General features: G+C 41.9%; 1 protein-coding gene across 1 annotated transcript; it reads right to left on the reverse strand.

Moving 5' to 3' along the window:
* Window positions 1-19,490: 19,490 nt before the first annotated feature.
* On the reverse strand, window positions 19,491-23,230 carry use1 (unconventional SNARE in the ER 1 homolog (S. cerevisiae)). Its single transcript, XM_035177282.2, has 8 exons — window positions 23,091-23,230; window positions 22,425-22,474; window positions 22,074-22,152; window positions 21,668-21,820; window positions 21,532-21,547; window positions 21,394-21,424; window positions 21,072-21,234; window positions 19,491-20,881 (listed from the first exon to the last, which is right to left on the reverse strand). Exons 1-8 carry the CDS (start codon window positions 23,187-23,189, stop codon window positions 20,699-20,701), a joined length of 774 nt encoding a protein of 257 aa, XP_035033173.1. The 5' UTR covers window positions 23,190-23,230; the 3' UTR covers window positions 19,491-20,698.
* Window positions 23,231-25,115: the final 1,885 nt, after the last annotated feature.

The following is a 25,115-nucleotide window of genomic DNA, read 5'->3' on the forward strand; positions in this document are numbered from 1 at the left end:
CAAGTCCTGCCAGTCAGCTGGGCCACACGTGGTCTGCGCCAAAACCCGGAGCGGACCTGCGCCGAGCTGCCGCTGGAGTCCGGATCGGGACCGTCTGAAGCGGTGTCACAGCGCCGGGTTCTCTTTGTCAAAGAGGAGGTGAATCAAAAAAAACAAAAACACATTCAAATAGAAACGTGAATGAAAAGAAACCATAAGCCTTTTCTTACATTGACCATTTCATGTTTAATGCTTGATTGTTGGGCTGTTTATTAAAATGCACATTTCTGCTCGTTTTTAAGTTTCTTTGAGGGCAAGATCATAACAACAACACCACAGCCCTGCAGCATAACAAGAGTTTAGGCTGCAACTAAGAAGTTATTTTTCATTATTTCATTATTGATTGATCTGACCGTCTATAACCATCAGAGGGTTTGGTCCACAGAAAGACAGAAAAGGGGGAGAATGACCATTTGGAACTTCAGAAGCTCAACAGTTGAGAATCAAACACATCCAGTTTGTTATCGTATATGACGTCGTTAACAGATTAGTGGCTGGTTCAATTTCTATCAATCAACTAATCTGCTGACCAACAAAAAAACGGTCTGGCTTGTGTTTTGTTTTTTTGTCGGACACATGTTAACTTTATACTATTACTTCTAGCCTTGATGGTGCAGGTTGTCTTTTGCATGGATATCACGTATGTTTTATGTTTACATTTACATGTGGATTCATTGAAAAGATCTGTGCCACATATTTCATTAATATATTAATATGTGTGCCTTAATCCACAGTGGCCTTGAAATGTAGAGACTCAGCCGACGCTATAAAGTATATAAAATATGTTTTTTTCTTCCAAAATTAGGTGTACATTATTTTTAAACAGGTCCTCCATTGGCTTAAAGTGAAAAGAAAAGCACATTTAGGTGATGCTCACGCTAAAGTTTGGATTCATGGGATTGTTTACGCATCAGAAAACATAGAGTAGAGTACAATTGAATAGAACGCCTTTATTGTCATTGTACAAGAGAAAGCAGTACTATGCAACTGGAGGTAATACCTCAGAAAGAACTGTAAACATTTATTTAAAAAATGTTTACAATCTGACAAAAGACTCAAACCACTAAATACACAACCAATAACTAAAAAGAGAGCCAAGAGCTGCTGCCTCCGTACACGCTGCCATCTTTCAAATCAGGTGAGCTACTGTGACTATTTATTGATCATTTAACCTGTTTTCCAGATTTTCATTGTCACATCGTCCTCCACTGGTGAGACTGTGGGTGAAACAACATGGCTGTGTGTCATTGAGCAGTGTAAACATCAGATAAATACCTGCCTGCAGTCAGGAAGGTGCACGTAGGTCCCTCAGATTTACATAAACATATATGCTCATCGTGAAAATTCGAGAATGGAACTTTTACACACACAATACTCCAATTCTCCACACGACATGGCCGACACCTGACCACAGTGCTCAGCCAACCTTGAGACACACGGACTCGGAGTAGAATAGATATGAAGAATGTTTTCTACCTGTTTATCACAGGGATGCAGTTTGTGTGCCTGGATGGACACACAGTGCTGCTGCTGCTCTGCTAAGATGTGGTGCAGCGGGCTTGTTGTTAATCTGAGGAATGTTGTTACCCAGTGAACAGAGTAAATGAGGTATTAGTGAGATTAAATGTCACAGGTCTGAAGGACTCAGGGTTGTGGAATCTAGTCAAAACAGAACTCTTTGTTGTAGTGACCCTGTCTGACGCCAACATGAGGAGCGTGCACACACACACACACGCACACACATGCACACTCTTCTCTCCTCTCCTCTCCTCTCCTCTTCCCGTGGGAGTGGAGGCAGTCGAGTGCACGGCTTCGTATCCCACTAACCTACCCAGAGTGCTGTTATTGTGAGTCTACACATGCAGCACTTGTGCATCACTACCCAGCCCTGCTCCTGCACCGCTGTACTACGGCTTCATTTCAGTAGGTGGCACTAAAAATAAATCCAGCCAATTCACTTACTACACCAAATGTCAAACAGGGACAAAGGGATACGAAGTGGTGAATAAATAGGATTCAATTTGACCAGAGAGGCGAGCGCCCCGAGCTTTGGGCTTCGTCACATAAACACAATGTGATTCTGTCAGCATATACTCTGTACTGTGAGCTTGTGGGGAAGCTTTTACAAACGTTGCTTTAAATAATGACTGCAAATGAAGAATTTTAAATAAAACATGTTGTTTTTTTTTAATATCCCAAGCATTTTATCCTCACAAGTCCCTCACAAAGGCATCGTTCTCCACTGGGAACACGGATATGTGTTGACACCTCTCTTTTTTTTATCTGGGGCAGAGCTCGGATGTTTCCACCTGCTATTTGTTCAGTTATTCCGGCTGTGAGATGTACAGATCTGTGAAAGACACAGAGGTGGTTGTACTTCAATTGTCGAGTAGAAAGCTGCAGGGTCAGCACTAACCACCACAATGAAAGGTGTTCTTCACCCCCCGTCAAATGTACCAATTCATATTGTTTTTTGTTCTTTTTATTTTTACAGCCAAACAGCATAAATCTATGTATGGAAACATCGTGATTGTTGTTCTATTCTTTGTATAGTCTATCTCTTTGGCTTGGATTTTATTTAGGTGTTTTATACAAACATACCAATACTCTCAAAGAAAAATTTAAATCAACTTTATCGATATGGCAATAAAGTATTGAATCATCAATCTTGAATCAGCAATGCACAGCAAACACATGCATTCCCTCGCAAAATGTCTACTTTGTGTCTACAGGTACAATAAGATAAAGTACCAACAAGAATCAAGTGCATGACAGCGTACAAGACCAATTATTGTTTTCATTCATGCAGAATATTTGCTTTAAAATCTGTGATTTCATTTAGGAAGGCTGATGTTATCTTCACTTTGTTCAGCAATCTCTTTATTGATAACATACAGGCAATCAATAAAAGGCATGGCTTTAACAAATGAGAAGCAAAACAAAAATTTGCATTTGCACCCATACACTGCACCAGCAGTCAGTCAATGGTTTGATTGAGGGTTTGAGGGTATCTGCTGATTCTGACCTCATAACCAGTGTGCGCTTTCTCTCAGATTCACACTTTTCCTGGATGCGTGTACCTCACCGTGGGGAACTCCTCTGGAACATTTTCAAGTCACGTAACCTGATGCGAGGGATCGCTGCAGTGGCTCTGAGTCAGCAGTTAAGTTTTACTGAATGAATGTGACTCATGGAGGAATACTGAATTCTTCAATGGCTCGGACAAAAAGGCTGGGCAGGTCACATCAGGGACAATAATCTATCAGCTGAATAAAGTCAATCTGGCATATCGGATCGATGCATCCTCAGGTTTAATGAGAATGAAAATGACATGAGTCGTAAGCTTTGGCTTTTTAAAATTACCCGATTTTAACCTTGGCGAGCAATGAAATGAGATTATAAAACACCAAATAATACACTATATTTTGTACGAATGAAGCTTGTGTAGTCCAGAAAGCAGCAGCATGCATCAGTACAGTGAATTGAACACGCACGTACAAATAAATGAATCATAAATCTACATATTTGCATTTCCTCGTCCTGCCTCACAACTTTTACAACATTAACTCCCACATATCTGTTTCTCTGACACGCACACACACACACAGATGCAGAAGGCAAAACAAACTCCTGTTCACTCTCTCTCTGCAGTCGTCTCTCTCTCGGTAAATGGAGGGATTAATACGTTCGAATGGAGAGCGTCTCCTCCTTTGTTGGTGTGGAACGCTCGGTAATTGGCTGCCTAGAGAGCCCAGGAAGAAGGAGCCTCCGTTCAGCCTCAGCGTGCCTGTGTGTGCACTGTATGCATGAGGGCATCTGAGTGTGTGTGTGTGTGTGTGTGTGTGTGTGAGATAGACTGCGTCCACCGAGGAGAGGGTCATGAGCTCACACAGACAAAGCATTGCTGGATTATCCTCTTCAGACGGCTCCCTGTGTTAGTGATTCACACTTTTAGCACTTGCTGTTCCTGCACTTCAGGCCCCACAGGCTGCAGCTCAGACAAACACACAAACAACAGGCTCTCTCTCTCTCTCTCTCTCATGGTCGCTATAGGCACGGAGCAATCACATGTATCGTCATCTAAAAGAGAGATTATTCCTCTCAGGCCGACGCACATCACTCCTCTCGTATGACAAAGCATCTGCAGGCGTCTGAGACAAAAGGAAGGTCTGTACCTACAGAAAATATCTGGAAGAAGTCAACTGAGGTTCAGACGTATCCTACGTGCAAAACACTGTACTCATCATCATCATCAAGGGAAATTGGCATTGTCTGTCATTGTGAACTTGTTAGACTGAATATAAAGATGGACAACACACTCACATTCTCCTACTATTGAGAAGTGAAGCCAAAATATCTCAGCTACAAATGCCTGCATCTTGTTTCGGTGATGTCACTTGGAGCCAGAGTCTGCTCAGTAATGAGGGGATGGAGCCGGGATATCGAGGTCCTGCAGAAACACGCCCTCGTCCAATCATGAGCCCGTCTCAGCTTTCATTCCTGACATTCACCCCGTTTTTATAGCATCAAATTACTAATTAAAACCAAACTATGTATATGTCTATGCCATGATCTTCCCCTTGTGGCTTCCTGGACCGTGTGTTTCCCACCTGTGATGACCGGCTCCTCCCTAAAGTGATGTCTTATCACCTTCTCCTCTTGTGTTGTATTCAAGTCTCTGTGTTCTCCTCATGTGTTGTGAGCCTGTTTGTGTTATTGAAGCACCTTCACTGCAACTATCGTCATCCGTAACTGTCTCCAATACAATCCCATCGACCTGTGACAGTTTACATCAAAGATCCTGCGCAAAGAAATGTCCTTCTCTCTAATTTTAAATTCTGATTTGTCGATGGAATAAAGTTTAGTGGATTGAAGCGGTCCGCTTCCCTGAAGATGAGGATGGAGAGGAGGAGCAGCCCACCTGTCTGTGTGGAACAGTTTGTCTGAAATGCGATCAGTGAGGAAGATTAGGGGAGCTGCAGACTATATGACAGTAGATGTCAGACTAAGCCATTGATGAGGAAGACTAAAGCTTTCGGAAAGAACACGGCGGCCGGCTCAACACTATGATTATGTGCCCTATGATGCGTTCAGTGATCCGATAAATCTCGCACACAGACCACACAACTCATGTTAATAATCCATGTTGATAACAGCTGCCTTTCAGGTCATCGGATTGATCCGTGGAGCCTCGGTGCGTCTGAACTCTCTCTGCCTCTGTCTGACAAACCAATGAGGAAATTGGAACCAAGTGTAGATGTTTCCATCTCTGAAGCAGCTTGATATTCACCGCGGAGGACTGATGAATCACAGAGGACACGCTGTGCATCAATCAGCCCTTCAGACAGGGAGTCTCTCATTGAGTTTACTGCTCCATCACATTCACACACAAGCCATACATGTTAATGTTTCAACATATATCAGGTGCACTGTGTCTTCACTTCCTTTGCCTTCCACGTTCATCCTGCTCAAGGCTTCATGTTCAGTTATTATCACGTAAAGAAGAGTTTATTAGAAGTTGTGTACTGTATAAAAAATGAAATACATCTATTGATGTACATTTAGGGAGAGAACAGACTTCTGGAAATCATTTGACAAGCAGAGATGCTGTTTTATGAGAATCAGAAATTCACGACTGACTATAATTTACAGTTTTATAGACTGTAGACAATTATCAGTTCCACATAACCAAGGAGGTTATCATCTGCATTTATTTGTTAGTTAGCAGAATTACACAGAAACTAACGATTTCCATGATTACCTGAGGAGGGGTGGGGCATGACGGAAGGGAGAAACCATTTAATTCTGGAGCGTATCTGGATGAACCGAATCTTAGAATCTAAGCTAGTAAAAACCTGAAAAACCAAATGATTTAAATCCAATAGAATAATATAATACTGATGGGGTCATTCTACTTTTACCCTTTCAAGTACAAACTCGTGTACTTGTAACTAAAACTGTAAGTACATGACTCACACTAACAACGAAAGTAGTTTTTTTTTCCCTTGAAATATTGCAATAAACAGTATTTTGTGTGAAATATTGAGCTGTTACCTAAGAGGCTGTTTGACGTAATCATCTTCTGCATGTTTTGTAGTGAAGTCAAACGTGACTGAAGTCACACTGGAGAACATAACCTTGCTCCTCGTGAAAACAACATCCTGTCTGTTCTATATGTCGCTGACTTATTTTCTAAAGGAGAGGTTTCCTCTCTGGGACAGCTCTATCACTGTCACAATATCCTGAACTGTATGGGACCCTCCACCCAACCTCAGCCCCTGTTATACTCCACTGTCTTCTATATGTGCGTGTGTGTTTGTCCCAGTGTGTTCACCTCTGCCTTGAGTGTAAGACACTTAACCCCGGGTCATGCACACATCCCAGGGAGCCTTGTTTTCCCACAAATGGACCACAGCATACTTATCTATAAACAGATTAGACTGTCAAGGTCACTTCAGCTGCTCGCTCCTCTTTTTCCATGTACAAACTCTCATCATCAGCTCTTTTCACGATCTCAAGACTGAATCCACTTCCATGTGTCCATCTACCTTTATTCCCCTCTTCCTCCGTCTCCTGCCCTCTGCCCCCTGTGTTCCTTTTCTCACACTGCTGAGCGGTGCAGGAGTCTAGGAGTTCATGTACAGGGGGGGGTTAAAGGATTAGTTTCATCATTGATAAGGGAGCGGGGCGGAGTGTTGCATGGCCAGTTTGAACCTGAATGCCCTTCCTGGGAGGATGTGTCAGTGACAGCTTTATCCACATATTGTCAGAGTGACAGAGGGAACAACACATCCAGAGAGAGGGGCCCGGTAAATACACTGCACAGTCAAGGTCAGGTCAATGTCACAGGTCCCTCAGCAGCGCCGGCTCAGGGGGGGGAAAGGTGTGCCTTCGGGAAAATAGCGTGTGCTGCACAACATCAAAGTGCGGCTGTGGTGCTTCCCCTCACACTGGGAATATGGGGACACTGTTGTTTTGTTGCTTCCTTTCACACGAAAGTCGTACACGTGTGTGCACACATGCCACGAGAGGTGCTCCGACAGACTGAAGACTTATATAAGGTTGTAGTTTAAGTGAGTTTACTGAATTTGACTGAGACACGTGGTGACCCCGTCAGCAAAGGGAGGGGGAATTAACTTTGATTAAAGTTTGGACGAATGGCAGGATTGAGAAGATCTTTATTAAAACCTGCATTTTTTTATTTAGATTGTGGCCTGAAACTTCATAATAACACATCAACTGTACAGCTTTATTCTATTGATGAGTCTGGTAAGTTTATTGGCTCTAAAAAGTCAAACCTATCTTACTGTAAGGAATCTCAGATTCAGCATCAAGTTTTGTTTTTCTTTTTAAACTTACTTTAAGGTTTATTCAGCTTTTCTTGATTAAATACTCACATCAGACTTAAATGTGCAGCAACGAGCACATATCAGTCTGCCAATGCCCAAAAGTCCCCTGAAATTCAATCAAGCTGCACCATATTTCACACACTCAGTTCCCTTCTTATGTATAATTATTAAATCACCATCCATGCGATTTGGTGAAATTTGAGAATCAGTCAGTATATGTTGATTTATGGAATCAAGAGAATCTTGATAATTTATTTCTAGATGTAGTCATGTCTTTCTGTTAAACGTGTCATTTAAGGATTGTGACTGTGACCACGTTTCATTTACTGCATGTGAAATCAGCAGTGAAAGGATTTGAGATTGCAACTGACAGCAGGATCAAAGAATCCCTGGATTCCAGTGACACGGGCACACTGGACCATGTGTAGTAGTAAGATAGTAATAGAGTGGTAATAGATATGTAAGATTTAAACTATCCATCTTATCTACTGTGAACGTTTCATGTGGAGGTTTTCTTGGCATGAGCTGACCTTTATTTGCAAAAATTAATTATGTTTCAAACATAACAAACCGACAGAAATGATGTTACCAGTGTAGATACCGTATGTGGGTTGTTGTTAAATGCACATTAAAGGTCGTTGGATATGAACATTTAATTTATATTCTATTAGATATACTATGTCATAATTTCTTATCATTTGATCAAGTGTTTCAGATTAAATCATGCCCAGATGTGGAGACAGTTCCTGGAACAACCCTCAGGATCCCGGTGGACACAGACCACACTGCACAGACAGAGCTGTAAACATTTATTGGACACATACTGTGCATTCACCAGCAGTTTAAAGCTGTAAGTGTTTTCCTGACCTCTGAGTGGAGCAGGAAATTGTTCGGAAATATGTGGATTAAACTTTGAATCTTGTAAAATTACAAACATGCAATGGGGATGTACATGCTCTATACGATCTATACTGTAGATAGTGTACAGGAAGGCTAATGGGAAAAAGTAAACAGGAAAGATGTTTTCCTTTTAAGATATATTTACAGAAATAGACAGGAGGGGCCGATGGAGGTCAGGGTGCAGGCCGTACATTCTCTCTGGCGCAGCGATCGGCTGAGAACGGAGAAAGAGAAAAGGGGAAATGCTTAATTACTTCCTGAGAGCGAGACTCGGTTGTGGGGTAAATGCAGCAGCATTGTATTAGTGTTTACAGAGGAAACAGAGGCGGCCACACACCGCCCATCCTGGACGTAGCAAACACCACATCCAAGGTGAGAACCGCTTCTCCTGCGAGGATCAAACGCAGAGAGCAGCGTTCACGACAACATCAATTAAAGGGGAGCAGGAGACTAACTGCTACTTTTGATAGAATCCTGGCCCAGCGTCTGCAGAGCGCCCCCCCCCCCCAGTCAACCGTCTCTTCCTCAAACAGAGTTGGACGTAACATGGCTGCCAAACAAACTGCCACAATGCTTGATTAGTTTCCTCTTCCGCCTGCCTTCTACTATTGTTATTGACCTGGTGGAATGAAGTACTGGGGGCCAGTATTAAGTACTGGCCCCCAGCTCCTGTCAGTTGTTTGACAGAGGGTATGAGTGTGTGTTGGCATGTGTGTGGCCTCTTCTTTTCCATCCCGGAGGACCAGGAGCGGGGAGGCTAGACATCAAGGCTTTAACTATTCACTCTTTCCAAGTCCTATTTCCAGCCACAGCCCCGAGGCGTGTTACTTCCAACATCCTGCGACGACACGGGCCTGACTGACCACAGCGCTGCTCCGTGACCCCGGCGCCGGCGCCATGCACACTGAGAATGGGAGGAACAGGGGTGGCCGTGTTTTGTCTCGAAGCTTCCTAGAATGACAGTAATAAAAGCAGTGTTTGTTTATGTTCTCACAAGGAGAAGGACAGGGAAGTCGCGGATCAGGGAAGAAGGATGCGTGTAAAAGTTCAGCGAGAGGTCTGGGAGTCAACAAACAAACTGCGGCTTTAGATTTACTCAAGATGGGATTATTGAAATGTAATGTCATTTACTTGACTGAGTGCATGTGTGTGTGTGTGTGTGTGTGTGTGTGTGTGCGTGTGTGTGTGCGTGTGTGTGTGTGTGTGTGTGTGTGTGTGTGTGTGTGTGTGTGTGTGTGTGTGTGTGTGTGTGTGTTGATTACATGCTGTGTGAGAGTACAGTGTGTAGTCACTATAAATAACCCCAAACACAAATTTGGGCATAATTATTCAGTGTGTGCTAAAATAACTAATCCCATCAGACATGCAGAGCAGGATTAGATAAGTGATGATTAGGAACATGTTGTAAATGTGTCAGTGACACGTGTTCCTTCTCACTTATTAGACATTGATGTGTTTACTTCCTATTTACTCTTGTATCATGGATGTTTGTGGATTTCAGTTATTTTTCAGTGACAGAATGATTAGGAAATAAACTTCTTAGTCAGAAACTAATACATTTGGCCTCATAAAGTTTGCATGAGTCTCACTAAAGTGGTAATAAATTTCCTTATAATAAATATTGGGGGCACTGAAAGTTCAATATTAACACGGAGGTCATGTTTTCGTTGCTGTTTGTCTGTTTACGCAAAAACTGCCGATCCGATTCATTGAAACTTGGTGGAGTATGGACCAAGGAAGTTCCCATTGACCTTTGGCGTGGATTCCATTAAAGAGGCAGATTCAAGATCCCCTTATCTAGATCCATTAATTATTCTGAAAATGTTGAAAAACGCTGTTTCTTGCAATCTTAAATTTAAATACAATTATTCTTTGATCCTGCCTCGACTCGGATCCGCACCAACATTTAACGGGCTCTTCCGTGACCCATAATGCATCCTTCCACCAGGTTTTGTGTTAATCCCTCTGGTAATTCTTGTGTAATGCCGCTAAACTACTGACAGAGAGACGGAGAAACAAATGCAGATGAAAACATAACCTCCTTGGCCGAGGTAACAATCTCGATGTAAAACCACAGTCACATGTAGAGTATCAGAGCAGTTTTTACATTAAGATTCTACATGGTTCGTGTATCTGATCTGAATAAATGTATATGCAATGTGGTGATAAAGTTGCCAGTCGCCCTTGGCGGAGGTATATGAGTGCTCTCTGAGTGCCCTCGTAGTTTAATTCATGAGTTTGCTTCTTAACTTGCTATTAGAGAGAATAACTTACAACAGTTGTTCACTTTTCTGTGCCTGTAGAAACAGGACCGCACACGTTAGATGAAAGAACGACAATCCAGGTCCCAAGATCAGTGTAAACCAGTGTCGGTATGAAAGGAGGAGAGTTTGAGTAATTTGATCCCTAATGATAGAAATGATATTTCAATGTCAATGTCAATTTTATTTATACAGCACATTTAAAACAACTTGGTTGACCAAAGTGCTTCACAAAGTAATTTACAACAAGAAGACAGCAACACGCAATACATCAGAATACAAGTAGTTAAAATAAAATAAGATAAAAGAAAGTGTAATCATTTAAATTCAAAATAAAATACAATATAAAATATACAATAAAATTAAATCTGCTGGGATAAAAACGTTCTCAACTCGAGAAGAAGGCCAAAGAGAAGAGATGAGTTTTTAACAATGATTTGAAGTGTGCTAGAGAGGGGGCCGTTCCAATATGGAGTCGTAAGCTGTTCCACAAGGCTACTGCAAAGGCTGGATCTCCTCTGGTTGTGAGCCTCGTTTCAGGGAAGAGCAGGAGCAGCAGAGTGGCTGATCTCAGCTCTCCAACTGGAGTGTGAATATGAAGAAGTTCAGTTAGATAAGGCGGTGCCAGTCCATCAAGACCTTTAAAAGTTAACAATAAAACTTTCAAATCAACCCTGTGACGACCAGGAAGCCAGTGGAGGGAGCGCAACACAGGTGTAATATGGTCCCTCTCTTGAATAGATAGAGGTGAAGGTGTGTCACGCTCTGGGTCTGTTCAGCTGCCGGTGGAGCTGCTGCATTGCAGGAAGTGAACGGTGTAAAAATGAAGAAAGATTACCTCAGAGCTCTTCAGGACAACATCAAACCATCATCCAGAGACTTACATCCACATAAAGACACATGAAAAGTACAACTTCAGTTAAATCAAGCTGAAACTCATGTTCTGTTGTGACCTGACCAAGGTCCTGACTTCAACATCTGTTTTCTGCCCTGAGACAACGAGTCTGTGCAAGAAAACAGTCCCAGTGCTGCCATATTACACATGTCCCTTAAAGGATGCAACATATGAAGCTGCACTCTCCTCTGACATTTTAAAAAGCCCTCAATAAAAAATAAATCTATCTTCCATTATATTTAGCGAGCGCACAGTTATTTTTTATTTCCTAAAATGTCTTGTCTGCATGGTTTTTGGTCGGAAGATCTCTGAGCTACTAAATAAAGAAACACGCTACAACTGCAGGTCAGGGCTTCTCACAACCTTCTCTCTGCCGCTGTGATGTTTTATTCAGCAGATACATTTCTCTGCTTGTTGTGCTGCAGAGTGAGAGAGATCGAGGCGGAGAGGGCGAGACGCAGGAGCGGGTGAAGGAGTGCAGGGAGGGAGGAACGGGCAGAGATGGGAAAAGAGAGCGATTCAGGTAAACGGAGATGTGGTTGGAGAGATGATAGAGGATGAAATATCACTAACTGCTGCAGCAACAGTGGTGAAGGCCAGTGTGACGTTTACAGAGAGGAGCAGTCCTTACTGCTGGCTGAGCAGAAAACTCCAAAGAACACTGCACAGCATCTTAACCATCTGACTTAAACACATGACGTCTGATTAGCTGAAGAGAAAATAGTAGATATATTGATGTTATGCTTTAAATTCTGGCAATTTACCTTTATTCAACAGGAACAGTAAAGAGATGATGATTCAAAAATTATCAGCATCTTAAATACCTTACGTCAAACCAGGACATCCCAGAATACATATAAAGTGAAATCACAAGCAAACAAACGCAATGTGTATTTTGTGAATCATTTTTTTAATTGATTCATTAATGTCATCGGAACTTAGCTTTACTACATTATCTGCTGCGGGTTTCATCGGTTCTATTGCATCATATTTTATAAGACTTATAAGTTGTCTACAAGCGTCTGCTTAATGTATTTAAACCTGTCACTAATGGCTAATATCTATAATGACGAAAAGTAGAAAGTAACATAAATTTAAATATTTGCTGTGCTTTTGAAATAAATTATTATTGTCTCTTTTTCTCTAGAACTGTAATTTCAATGTGAAGAATTTATAGTTCGGTGTTTTCCTAAAAGACAAATTCCTGCAGCTGGAACATGGTGATACTTGTGATACCGTTGTGCTGCAGGTGCAGTAAAGTGCAAACCTTCAACCGAGATCCCAGTGTAAAAACCCTAATGTCTGCAGAGCCTCCTGTAAATCAAACACCCTCCCTCTGCAGGAGTATGTCAGGCCACTTACTCATTTATGAAAGCTTTTATACGGTTCGAACACTGTGAACCCAGGACTCAGCCTGTAACACAAAAACATCCACAACATGTTTCACCTCGGTGAATTTTGCCTCACTGGTTTCCAGTACAGATCACGAGGAGGAGTCGAGCAGTTTTTTCAAACCAGTAGAGATGCTGAGAGTTTATCACAGGTCAGTCGTCTCCTCTCGTCTGCCCCTTGGAGACCTGCAGACGGAACCAATACAGAGAGCTGCTCTGGTCTAACAACCGAACAAGCTGCATCAACAGGCTATTTATCTGCAGCATATCTGGAATATGATGGATTGGAGAGGAGATAAAAACTGAAAGGGTTCCTGTTCACAGCCGCTGCAGAAAGCTGCCATTAGACTGCTGATACCAGGAAGAGAGATAACATCTCACCTGTACTTGTTTCCCTGCACTGGCCCCAGGTCATTTAGGGTTATTTGTTTTTCAAGCATTAAAATGCCTGGTCCCTCGATACATCTCCCAGCTTCTCCTTTCCAGTCCCAGATCGCTCAGATCCTCGGACCAGAAGGTCCTGGCTGTCGCATGGTCGATGCTCAAGGTTCAATTTCAATATTTCATTAATGGTAGCTTCTAAGATAACAGTTTATCTTTTACAATGACTCACTCCCCTTCTGTAGGCAAATTTAAGATTAGACTGAACTCCCATGTGTTTTCTTAGGCTTATGACAATCTTTAGATGTTTTCCGGAAATTCTATTTTAGTTTCTACACATTTATACTGTGTATTCTTTCGGTCAAGAGGTACCAAACACACTGGACAGGTTATTCTATTCTATTCCTTTACTTTTCTTTATGTTTTTATTGTCAAGCAATAAACTGAACTGGTTGTTTTAAAAGTGCTTTTTAAATAAAGTTGACTTGACTCGATATGTATTCAGCTTTTTGCATCGGGGCGTTTCACAGCGCTGGGAGTCAGAGCTGCGTTTTCTCAGCAGCTGCACCCAGAAAGCAACACTCTGCCGAGAACCTTGAAGACAACTTTTACTAAAATGTGTCACCTTTGTATTTGTAATTAATCACGGACCATCTGGTTGGCCTTGACATTCCAACTCGGTGGACAAAACATGTCACCGATGACGGTGAAACTACCCTTGACAGAAAACCTTGCTCTCAAACATCCTCACAAATAACAGCTCAGCCAAGGATTCAGAGCTTTTGTCAACACGCAGCTTTACACACAAACAAGACTTTGGTTATTTTCGTTTCAACCTCAAAAGCAGCGTCACCCACTTTCAAAATTTCGAGTCAGTTACAATGTTTTGTTCATTTGCATTATTAATACAGGCAAGGATATCCAGACTGAGTGGAAAATCAGAGAGAGGGGGGAACCTGTTAGATGAAAGCAAAAACAGAAAGATATCACACCCACACACACGCACACACACACACACACACACACACTCCTAATCCGCTACCCCGAGGAGCCTCCGTGTTCCAGGAAGGACCCTCCACCTGCTGCGGCAGCTTGGGGCCTCCTGGAGGAGAAACGTTGAGGGGCCCGGGAGAGGTGCGCCTGGTTCTCAACATATCACTTTTGTTAAAACAGCGTATTATTTCCTGGGATAGACACCCGCCCATCTCCACCTCCCCCACCCCTCGCCCCTATTACACATCCCAGTCTTGGCTCCGGCCCCAGGCAGAGCCCAGAGCCTCAACTGCCTGGCTCCTGCTCGACAGCACCTTCACCTCCTCACCCTCAAGGCCTCCTCTTTGTCTGAGCCGCGATTTACAGCCCAACGTTCAAAGAAAAACAGAGAGTCGTATCCAAAGCACCTGCTACGTCTTACCTCAGTCCACATTCAACTTTTCACTGTACAGCTTTAAAGGAATAGTTTAACATTTTAGACTGTATATACATATATATATATATACTTTCTTCCATGGAGTCAGATGATAAGATATATACAACTCATATATATATATATATATATATATATTCATTCATGATAATGCTTTATCCAGACAGAGGGGGAAAGTAACCATAAGTACATTTTCTAATGCACAATACTTAATGTACTGTAATGTACTATACTGTCATTTTGAAGTGCTCAATCAATCAAGATGATTTGGCTTCACTTTTGGGAAGTGTCATTTCGTCCATATTTTTATATTTTCTTCCTCTGTGCTGGTTTAACTGGCTTTAACTGGTCCTGGCCAAGGAATTGTTGGGGACACAACCACTGGGAAAAAATGTTATTTGACATTGTAAGTGGATTTTGTTGAGCCACTGGTTCCCAGCCTTTGTAATAAGCTAAGAGAGCGGTGTCAATATTCTCATTTAACTCAAGAACACTAATGACTATATTTAGATAAACTTGTCCCCAGTTCAATCCACAAATCCTCATGTAGCACCAGCCACGCTCTTCAGTCCCGCCCACTGGGAAATCCCCGACCACTAAAAGGTGAAGGAGCAAAGAAGCAAGAAATCAGCAGCACTACCTGAGCTCCATACATCAGAGCATGGGCAGAAACCAGCAGGGAGGTTGATTCTTCCACTGGGGACAGTTTCAGGGCCGCACGGCCTGACTAATAGGCTGGAGGGCTAAGTGCATTAACCCACATGTTGACACTTGGCTGGAAACACTAGAGTGATAGGGGAGAGTGTGGAGGCTGCAGGGAATCACATGTGCTCCTGACATGTGGAGCTGCAATAAACATACATATGCATGCATGGGAGAAACACACAGGCGTGTACACACACACACACACACACACACTGAGGATGTACTGCTGTGTCTGCTTGGTTTATTTGTGATGTACTTCTTGAAGATAATATGACTCAAATAAACAGAGAGAGAGAGCTACTCATGCGTGCTTCAACCAACCAGTCAGAGAGCAGCCACAACACAACTGCATGTGCAGGGGTGTGTGTGTGAGTGTGACAAAGAGAGCAACCCCCATTAGGATGTGAAGACTGAGGAAGAGCCACAGACACAACACAACCACACAGTCAGATACAGAAATGCTGGTTCACACACACACACACACACACACACACACACACACACACAGGGAGGCAGGTCCTGTCGGGGGAAACAGTAACGGCAAACTGAAAACAGAGAAACGTCCTCGACACCTGTGCAGACGGGAGAGATGAGGAGTTTGATATCCACAGTGACACTGTTCTAAATAAAGGTTTAGTGTTTGAACGTGCTGTTGTTCCTTCTGAGCTTTAAAGTTACTCTGTGAACAAAGCTTAGTTGCCCTGAATTGGTTTGGTTTACTGACCGGCTTTTCATATATAAATGACGTATAATACGTTGTAGGTTCTTGTCGGGTGGGGGGGCTACAACTTGTTTCCATCATTGTTGTCCTTGATCCAGATGTAGACAGGGTTTCCATGTAAGTAAGTAAGCTTCAGTAAGCTTCCACATTTAAGTCATTCCTTGTTTACTGTTCGCTCTATAGCTCTGAGCAACACATCAGTGAAAACTGTTCCTTATTCAGGAACATTGTGAACTTCCAAAAAGCTCAGATATAAAGTAACTATTTTTCATATTACTAGTAAGTAACTAGATCTTATTTTAAGTAACTAGATCTTATTTTTTTCTGTTTCTAAAGACTACTGACAGGACGAGAGCACTTCAGGGGCCAATCAGATTTCAGCTAGGGCCAGTTTCCCCCCTGGCCCCACCCCTGGACCAGCCCCTGCTTTAGGGGTAAAGCACTGAGACTAAAACATAAAACAATAAGCAGATCCCTCCTCTGCTCCATGAAGAGAAGTATGCATGTGTAAGGTAGAGTCTGACTTTATAAGCTTCATTAGGTCATTAACGTTACAGCACATTCAAAACTTCAGGCTGAAAGAAAGAAAAGAAAGAAAGAAAAAAGCCTCTTTAGCCTTTTGCTCCCTAAAGCAAGTAGATGGAAAAAAGAGAATGAAAGAGAAATCTCCTTGATCTCTGTAGGCAACTTAAATCCTCACTGTAGCTGCAGCCAAAAAACAAATTAAAAAGACCCGAGTGTTTAACAGGCGCAACGCTGCTCTGAGACGAGATGGAGGTTCTATCATTCGCAATTATTTGTACCTCTGTTCTCCACTGTTCGGAGCAAACACACACACACACACGATGATTCTTTGATTAATTGATCATGGTCATAATAAAAATTGTATCTCACTCGTGTGACGGCAGTAAAACGCTGCTGGATGTTTGTTATTTCAAAGATGCTTCTTACATCCATGGTTGGATAACGTCTCATCAGCAGCAGCCACACAACATGAGGCAAATGCTGGAATTCAGACTGAGGGGGAGACAAAGGTCCCATGAAGATTTATCTTGAAAAGCACAAAAAAATATGTCTTAATATGTACATTTGTATGTGTGTGCAGTGCAGATACGATTGTGTAACTGCTAGAGGGATTTTGTCTTCTGTCTTTATGTACACTGGGTATTCTAGGGACAGAAACATCTTAACAACTGCTTACAGGTAAATTTGTGTTAAAAAAAAAAAAAAAAGTTGTAACTAGTGGCTTGTTAAGGATGAATAAGTAATGTTTTTGTTGTGTTTTAATCACAGATTTAATCTCTTGACAACAAATCTTGGTTGTTTTGTCCCTGTCAAATGTCAAGTGTGTGATTTTAATGCCTTTCTTCAACCCAATTCCCCTCAGATGGGATAATGAATTTAACTTGACTTGGTTATAAATGTAATCGTGTTGACAACCATGAATCACAATGTTTGCAGTTTGTGTTTAACCAGGAGAACTTTGGTGTCTGTCATTCACCACCACTCCCTCCACTTATATAATATCTCTACCATCAACATAACAAAAACATAAAGCTGTGAATATGTTGGACCCACTCCGTCATATTCACTGTCTAATAAACCATCAACTCTGCAGCTATTAACAACAGTAAATTATTAATTTAGTTTCAGATCAGTTCTCCAACCGGTCCAATCGGCCAAGAGGATTTTTACAAGCCGACAACCTTAGTGTAATTCTAATCAATAAATCAAACCTGATTTATACATATCTATAAAGCACAAACAGATTTATTACAGTCATTCATTACGACCAGTGTGAGAAGAAATATTGAGATGCAGTAAAAGTAGCAAGGCACAAAATAAAAATACTGTACTTAGAGTAAGAGTAGTAGTCATTAGATGAATGAAGGGGGCCTGTCACAATGGTTTATATCATATCAGATTATTATTACTAATGATTTACTGTGTAAGAAGCAGCTGTTTAGAGCTGGAGCTGGTGGGTGGAGCTAATTTGAACAATCCTGTATACTTACTGTATATGAGCATCACATTTTATGAGCTAATCCCCCTTTTGAACGACTGTCAAAATAACTACTGACTAAACGTAGTTTCTGTCACTTGTTTGACCTACGATTCCTCCATTAAAGGTACCTTATTGAAAAAGCTGTACCAAATTATGGGACGTTAAATTTACAACTTTGCAAAGAGTTGCCAAACTATTTTCAGATGGCCCCGTGGGAAAACGTCTTCAGGAAAGAATGTGTTCAGGTTTACTGAGGCAGATGTTAGCAGGGAACCCAAAGGAGACGTTTCTGCTGAATATATGAACTCACACTGAACACACCACAGACTCTGGAGTGTATGTGGGAAACTACCACACAACTGGGTAACAGTCTCGTTCAGTTAATGGGGTAATACAGCTATAATGAACATGGGAAGCTGCCCCGCTGGTGAAGTCATGTCCCGCACGTTGAGCTGAAAAGCAGAGCTGCAGCGTCACAGCCTGAGCTTCACTGAAGGCCTGAGAATGGAGGCGCAAACAGCTGTGATTAAACTGAGCGATGATGATCCTGCGCAGTGACACAACCTCATTTGGTCTCCCGGTGGCCTGCATACCTCGGCTTCCAGCAGGCAAAATACCCCCCAGGGATCCCAAAATACACGGCGGGCCAGGCCTGGGCCCAGTCAACCAGTCAGCCTGCACGCCGTGCAGCGGGGCGGGGAGAGGGGCGAGAGGAAGGGCCAGGGGCAGAGCTGCAAGCCCGGGCAAGCCAGTCAGCTCCACAGGCCTCAGACTTAACAACACGGGAGGAATGTTAACCTGTGAGAAGCAGCTTCTTCCCTGTGGAAAATAGTCTTAAATCACTGACGGCCTGTGGACATCAGGCTAAAATAAAGAGGAGGAGAATATATCAGATGTATAGATTTCCCAGAGTCACATGTGATGGCCGTGTGATTTAATTTTGGTGGCCGACTGCCTTTATTTAGCCGACTCACATCACTTCTAAATGGGTAGAGGGCTGTTAACTTAGATTCATGGCTTGATCAGGCCATCAGGGTCACGGAGGTCATTGGGTGCGCACACTGTCAGAGCAGGAGTGACACACAGCGGCCACAGGAAGTCACTGCATCAGTTTATTTCTACAAAGGCAGAGGCAGAGGGCGCTGTTTGGTGTTTGAGTTGATGTGGAAAGGTCAAGAAACAGCTCCTGCATCCAGTTCTCACAATTATTATTCAGTCAAACGAAGAAGACGTTAATTTACTCTGGAGTCTGTTTACTTTGTTGTGATCTCTCTCTCACACACACACACACACACACACACACACACACACACACACACACACACACACACACACACACACACACACACACACACACACACACACACACACACACACACACACACACACACACACACACACACGTTAAGCGACAGACTGAGAGGTTACACTCATTTAATGAGAACAAAACCTTCCTCTTGCACAAATGTTCACTGGGTCTGTCTCCAGCTCCTCCCAAATGCAGGGATGGAAGAAACGTACTTATTCAGCATCATCAGCCTCGAGCGACATCATCAAACTACATCATCACCGGACGAACATTTACAGAATCAGCCACCGAACCATACAGACAACGAACAGGACTGAGCACGATGGAAACAGGTGGAGGGATGAAATAAATCTAATATCACAACATCCAAAACTGTTGACAATGAATCTTTCAAAATCTTAAACCAGCAGATGAATAAATTTAAGTGTAATTTGTAATGACAGTTTGTTTAAGAGAAACAAGTGGTAACACTTCACTTTAACATTCAAAGGCATATCAACATCTCACAGGTTTATACACATTATAACTCAGCTGCAAACAGATACGACATTTTATAAATGTATTTTTATTCAACTGTGAGTCCCCCACACGAGTGGAAGCTGATGTATTGACAGACAATATCATCAAGTTGTAATAGTGCAAAATAGATCTTAAAGCACGCTTCAAATGTCTGTATCTGCTCACACTGTGTAATAAACCTTTCATTAAACATGTATATTAACAAATTATAAACACTCAACAGGGGAGTTAGAGTAAAGTGTCACCAAACTGTTTCAGGTCAGAAATCAGGTTGTTAAACTGTGGATATCCAGGGTGACGTGCACTGGATGGTGGACGGTTCATAAACTCTATAATATACAATGTGCTACACACGTTTTATGGGAAATATGTTTGACAGACAATGACTGACTTTAGTCCCACCACGTGAGAAAGTGCAGGCGGAGACGAGCGGGAGGCCGAGCTGATGAGGGACTAAATGAATTAAGGCTCAGTCTCGGCTGTCTGGGTATTCAGATTGTGTTGCGAGTATCACGTTACCGCGATTCATGTTCTGTCCTGTTTTTAAAAAAATGAATACTGACGCTGCAAACCAGTTCCTGCATCTACATCTTTCTTTCATCCGCCTGTTAAGAGGAAGAATTTCAGTTTTAAGTGCAAACTTTTCAGTCCTTCAGCCTGAGCTGCTTCTGGCTCTGAACGCTACTGATCTGCATCACACGTACAGACACTAGAGGCGGTGGAGATCTACAGAGACCCATGTTGTAAAAACACGGGAGAGCGCAGGACTAAAAAGAGTTCAGGACTGTCTGCGGTCATCATCTGAGTCGGGGGAAGATTCTGATGAAGAGGATCATGCTGATGAAGGTGAAGGAGACCAGGATGAGCATCAGCCACAGCAGCCAGTTCACAGACTTCTTGGTGTGCTGCTCAAGTCGCTCCGACTCCGTCTTCAGCTTCTCAAAGTTAAGGTCCGCCTGGCGCATGGACTGACTCAGAGTCTGGGAAAGAAAGAAAGAAATGATAACTCAGATCAATTCTTCTGCACAATGTGGATTCAAAGGCTGATTGTGAATATTAATTGTCTTATACTGCCAACTAGTGGACAGAGTCAGCAGAGACATGCGTCATTCGGAGGAGAAAAAGTTAAGGGAAAAATAAATAATAAAAAAAATGTATTTCTCCAGTTACCTGGTTGTCCTGTTTGATGATGTTCTGTGCAGCCATGGTGTTGTTCTTCAGATTCCGGGCCAGGTTGAGCATGTCCTCGGCCAGTTTCTCCTGCAGGTTGTGGTGATGCTGCAGGACGGCGTCCAGCTCTGCAGCCGACTGGCGCTCATCCAGAGGAAGACCCCTGCACAGCGAGGGGCGGTTTTATTAACAGCTTTAAATTTGTGAAAGTATGTAACAGTGAATAGTGACAAATGAACCTAAACATTTTTGGGGGAGATCAGTTGATGTTAGACTAATATACTGTATCAATAATTATAAGAAATCATATTTAAAGCTCTACCTTCTGTTTCGTAAGTCCGTCTCTGATGTTCCTAGAGAGAGGAGAGAGGTACAGAGATTTACCTCCACGTTTAATTTGTTAAAAAAAACAGTTACTATTCTTCAGTAAAGATATTGAATCAAACTGAATAATTCTTACCTTTGCCTGATGAAACCTGTAATGACACCAAAGAGAAACATTTATGAGTTAATCATTGAAAACAACTTTTGAATCAACCTCCCAATCGTCTTCACAGCTGCTTTGATGTTAAAGGAAACTCAGACACTCGTCGTACCGTGCCCAGCAGCTCGTTCCTCATCTCTCCCGTACACCGGGCCTTCGTCTGGATGTGGACAGTTTTAGTGGCAGGCATCCTCTCATTGGCTATCGTCGGCGTCCGCCCGGGAGCAAGGAACTGATTGGCTAAGGCTTTTTCTGTTGGTGAAGACTGTGAAGAAGAACAGGAAAGACCCACAACATCAGGAAGCTGCTCCAAAAGATGGAATGGAAAATCAAGAGACCAGTAAAAGAAATCTGAGGAGGAATAAGAAATTGTTTTCTATGTTCTAATGTTAATCTAGATTTAACATTATACAAATGACTAGGAACAATTGATTAAAGCTCCTACAAACATTTAAAGTCACATCAGATGTATAATTTCAAAAAGGGAAATAAAGACTTTTTACAATATGGCCACTGACCAGTTTCTCAGCCTCCAGGAGTCCTTTCAGGAAGTCGACCTTTCTGGAGTAATCAGTCAGGACTTCTGCTGTGGGTTTGCTGCATGGAGGAATAATTGGTTTCTGTATTAACTTACTTCGTTAATATTCACCATGTAAAAAAAAACTATCAAGAGCAGCGATAGAAGTACTTCCTTCAAAAATCATTGGAAATTTGATAAAAAATAAGTGATGTGCGTCTATCAGAAGATTTGTGGTTTGCAAGTTGAGTTGCTTTGCAAAGACACTGAAGGTGAAAGTAAACATTTGAGTTAAATGTGTAACAAGTGAGCATGAATAAAAACATTAGGTCACATGAGGCGGTGATGTTACCTCAGGCTTTTCCTCAGAGCCACCAGCATCTCCTCCAGAGCACCAACATACTGCAGGACAGCAAAGACACTTAGTTATTTTAAACAGTTGATGATACTTTAAAATACACAAGACAAGATTATCATCTTTAAGTGCATTTGTCAAGACACTGACATGTGAATGTGAATCCTGTTTATAAAGCTCCTCTAAACAATCTGCAACCTCACGAGTGTTTCACACAGAAACATGGCTGCTGCGATGAACTCTGATCTGTGACATCACATTTATCTGACATGTTAATAATGAATAAAACAAAGATGAGGTCTAATGTTTCTACTAGAATCAGTGTTTAATGTTAATGTGTGTGTTTCTATAAACAGTGTTTAAACGTCTGTAGCTGGACTGTGGTGTTTCTCTGTCTGTGACGAGCAGCTCGACACCAAACTGTCACTCACACAGAATAACAACTGTCACTCAGTGAACACAGCAGCTCCACTTCACATGTGAATATATGAATATGAGTGTCCATGTCTGACAGTGAAGGTGAAACCTCCCTGTTCTGCTGCTCGCTCAGTGACGACGTGGCTGACGAGCAGCAGCAGCAGCTCCTGGCAAACAGCGTCAGAGGCGTTAGCATGAAGCTAATGGCGGTTTGACCTCATGTCCCCCGGCTTCGTGTGCTCTTACCTTCTCCAGCCTCCATTCCTCCTCCCCTCGCTTCTCGGAGGCGATGGATTCACAGCGGGACAACAGCCGGATGAAATTTATCTCCAGTCTGGAAGCCATGTTTGGAGCCGACTCACCGTCGCAGCGTTGTGACGTCACACCCTCCGATGGTTGTTTACTCGTTATAAAAAAACGAGTTAACGCAGAGAAATAACGTGAATGTGAATTTCTGCGGCCTTAAGTCTGTATTTGTGACATTTAACACGATTTAACAATGTGTTTAAGTGAGGTTTGAATTTTAAATAATGTTTTTATTGTTATTATTAATGTCCAATTTCTAAATATATTTTCATGCAACTATAAAACATTTTTCTTGTGTCTGACTGGTGCTGTTATAAATAAACCTATTGCCTTATTGATCACAGCTGTTTGTCTTCATCTAAACTCATACACTTTATCGCTTGTGAAATGTTCCACAGAAATAAGTTTTAATCCAAATTGACTTTACAATAAACAATATTGTTCATTAAGTTCTGGTTTGTATTGTGCACATTCACCTGCCTCACACAACAAGGTGCAATGTGTCGGTGAACACAACACATTTGAGGGTTGGTATCTCATCTCGACAGTTACCCATTTATTTATTAAAATATTGAACTTTTTTAACTGTCAGGTTAAGACACAGCTTTACTTTTCCTCCGAGACGACCTCGGGTTTATCGACAGTCGATCCTGCAGCTTCACTGGAAACAGGCGTCAAACTCATTCTGTCATCAAAACCCAACCACAGATCAGTTCATATAAACCTGACCGGTTCTACACGAGCTGTGAAGGGACTAAAACAATAAGCTTTTTATTGGATGATGAATTTAGACACATTAGCAAAGACTTTATCGCTGTGGTCATTTAAATAATTGTATGTCTTTAAGAGTTCTATTAAATTAATATTGTCTTTTAATATTTGTGATTCCTTAATGTTTGCATTGCTCATGATTTTATGACCAGTCTGTTTTATTCTGTTGCCTGTGTAAAGCACTTTGTAACTCAGATTTTCAAAAGTGCTCTATAAATAAAGTTATTATCATTATTACCTGTGATTCCTCTGGACCTGATGAATGAATGTGGGTGAAAAACGTTTTGTTTTTGTAATTAAGAAAGAAAACTATATATAGGCAGCAAGGCACAGGCTTCAGCAACTATATAATGTGTTTTCGCAATTTCTTTTGATTCTGAATTCCTGTTAAAGTTATTCTCAACTAAAGAAACAACAGTCTGTGTTCCTATCAGACTGTATCTAAAGGCGGATGGCAAGTCTCCAGTTCCTCCCACTGTCCAGAAATGAAGCCAAAATATCCCAGAAATGAACGCTGCCATCTTGAGCATTTGAAGCCGGAGTCTGCAAAGTCGCGATCAGGGGATGGGATCACGGTCCCGTGGATAGACACACTCAACCAATCGGAAGTCAGTATCAACTGTCAATCATGACAGTCATCTAATAACTAATTAAAATCAAACTTATTGGAAAAATAAACACTTGAATAGTAAACCAGTGTGATAATAACTAGCTAAATGACAGAATCCATCTATGAGAAAAATGAATTTGACATGTACATTCACTTTTTAGTTTGGTCGGTGTCCCACCCACTAACATGGAGGCAGGACTTATGCCTATACTAATGATAGCCACCAGGTGATGATTGAGGTGCTACGCCTTCACTTTTGGTGCAAAGTCATGTCGGCCATCTTTATATAGTCTTTAGTTACTATATACAGACAATTATCTGTGTGTGTGTGTGTGTGTAAAGTGTTACATTTTTCCAAAATTAACAATGAAGAGATTTACCTGCCTGAAGGTAAATGCCCAAAATATATGGTGAAATTATTTTTGAATATATTTGTGTTCATCTACTTACTCACCTCTTATTATTAGTCAACAATATTGGTGTAAATAGTTTCAGTGCTTCCTGGAGAAGACCAATTAATGGAGTTTTCTCAATGACCTCTCATGTTTCATATTTTGCATTAAAATGTCCATAACCTGAAAATT

The sequence above is a fragment of the Hippoglossus stenolepis genome, chromosome 14 (genome assembly GCF_022539355.2).
Source record: "Hippoglossus stenolepis isolate QCI-W04-F060 chromosome 14, HSTE1.2, whole genome shotgun sequence".
NCBI lineage: Eukaryota > Metazoa > Chordata > Actinopteri > Pleuronectiformes > Pleuronectidae > Hippoglossus > Hippoglossus stenolepis.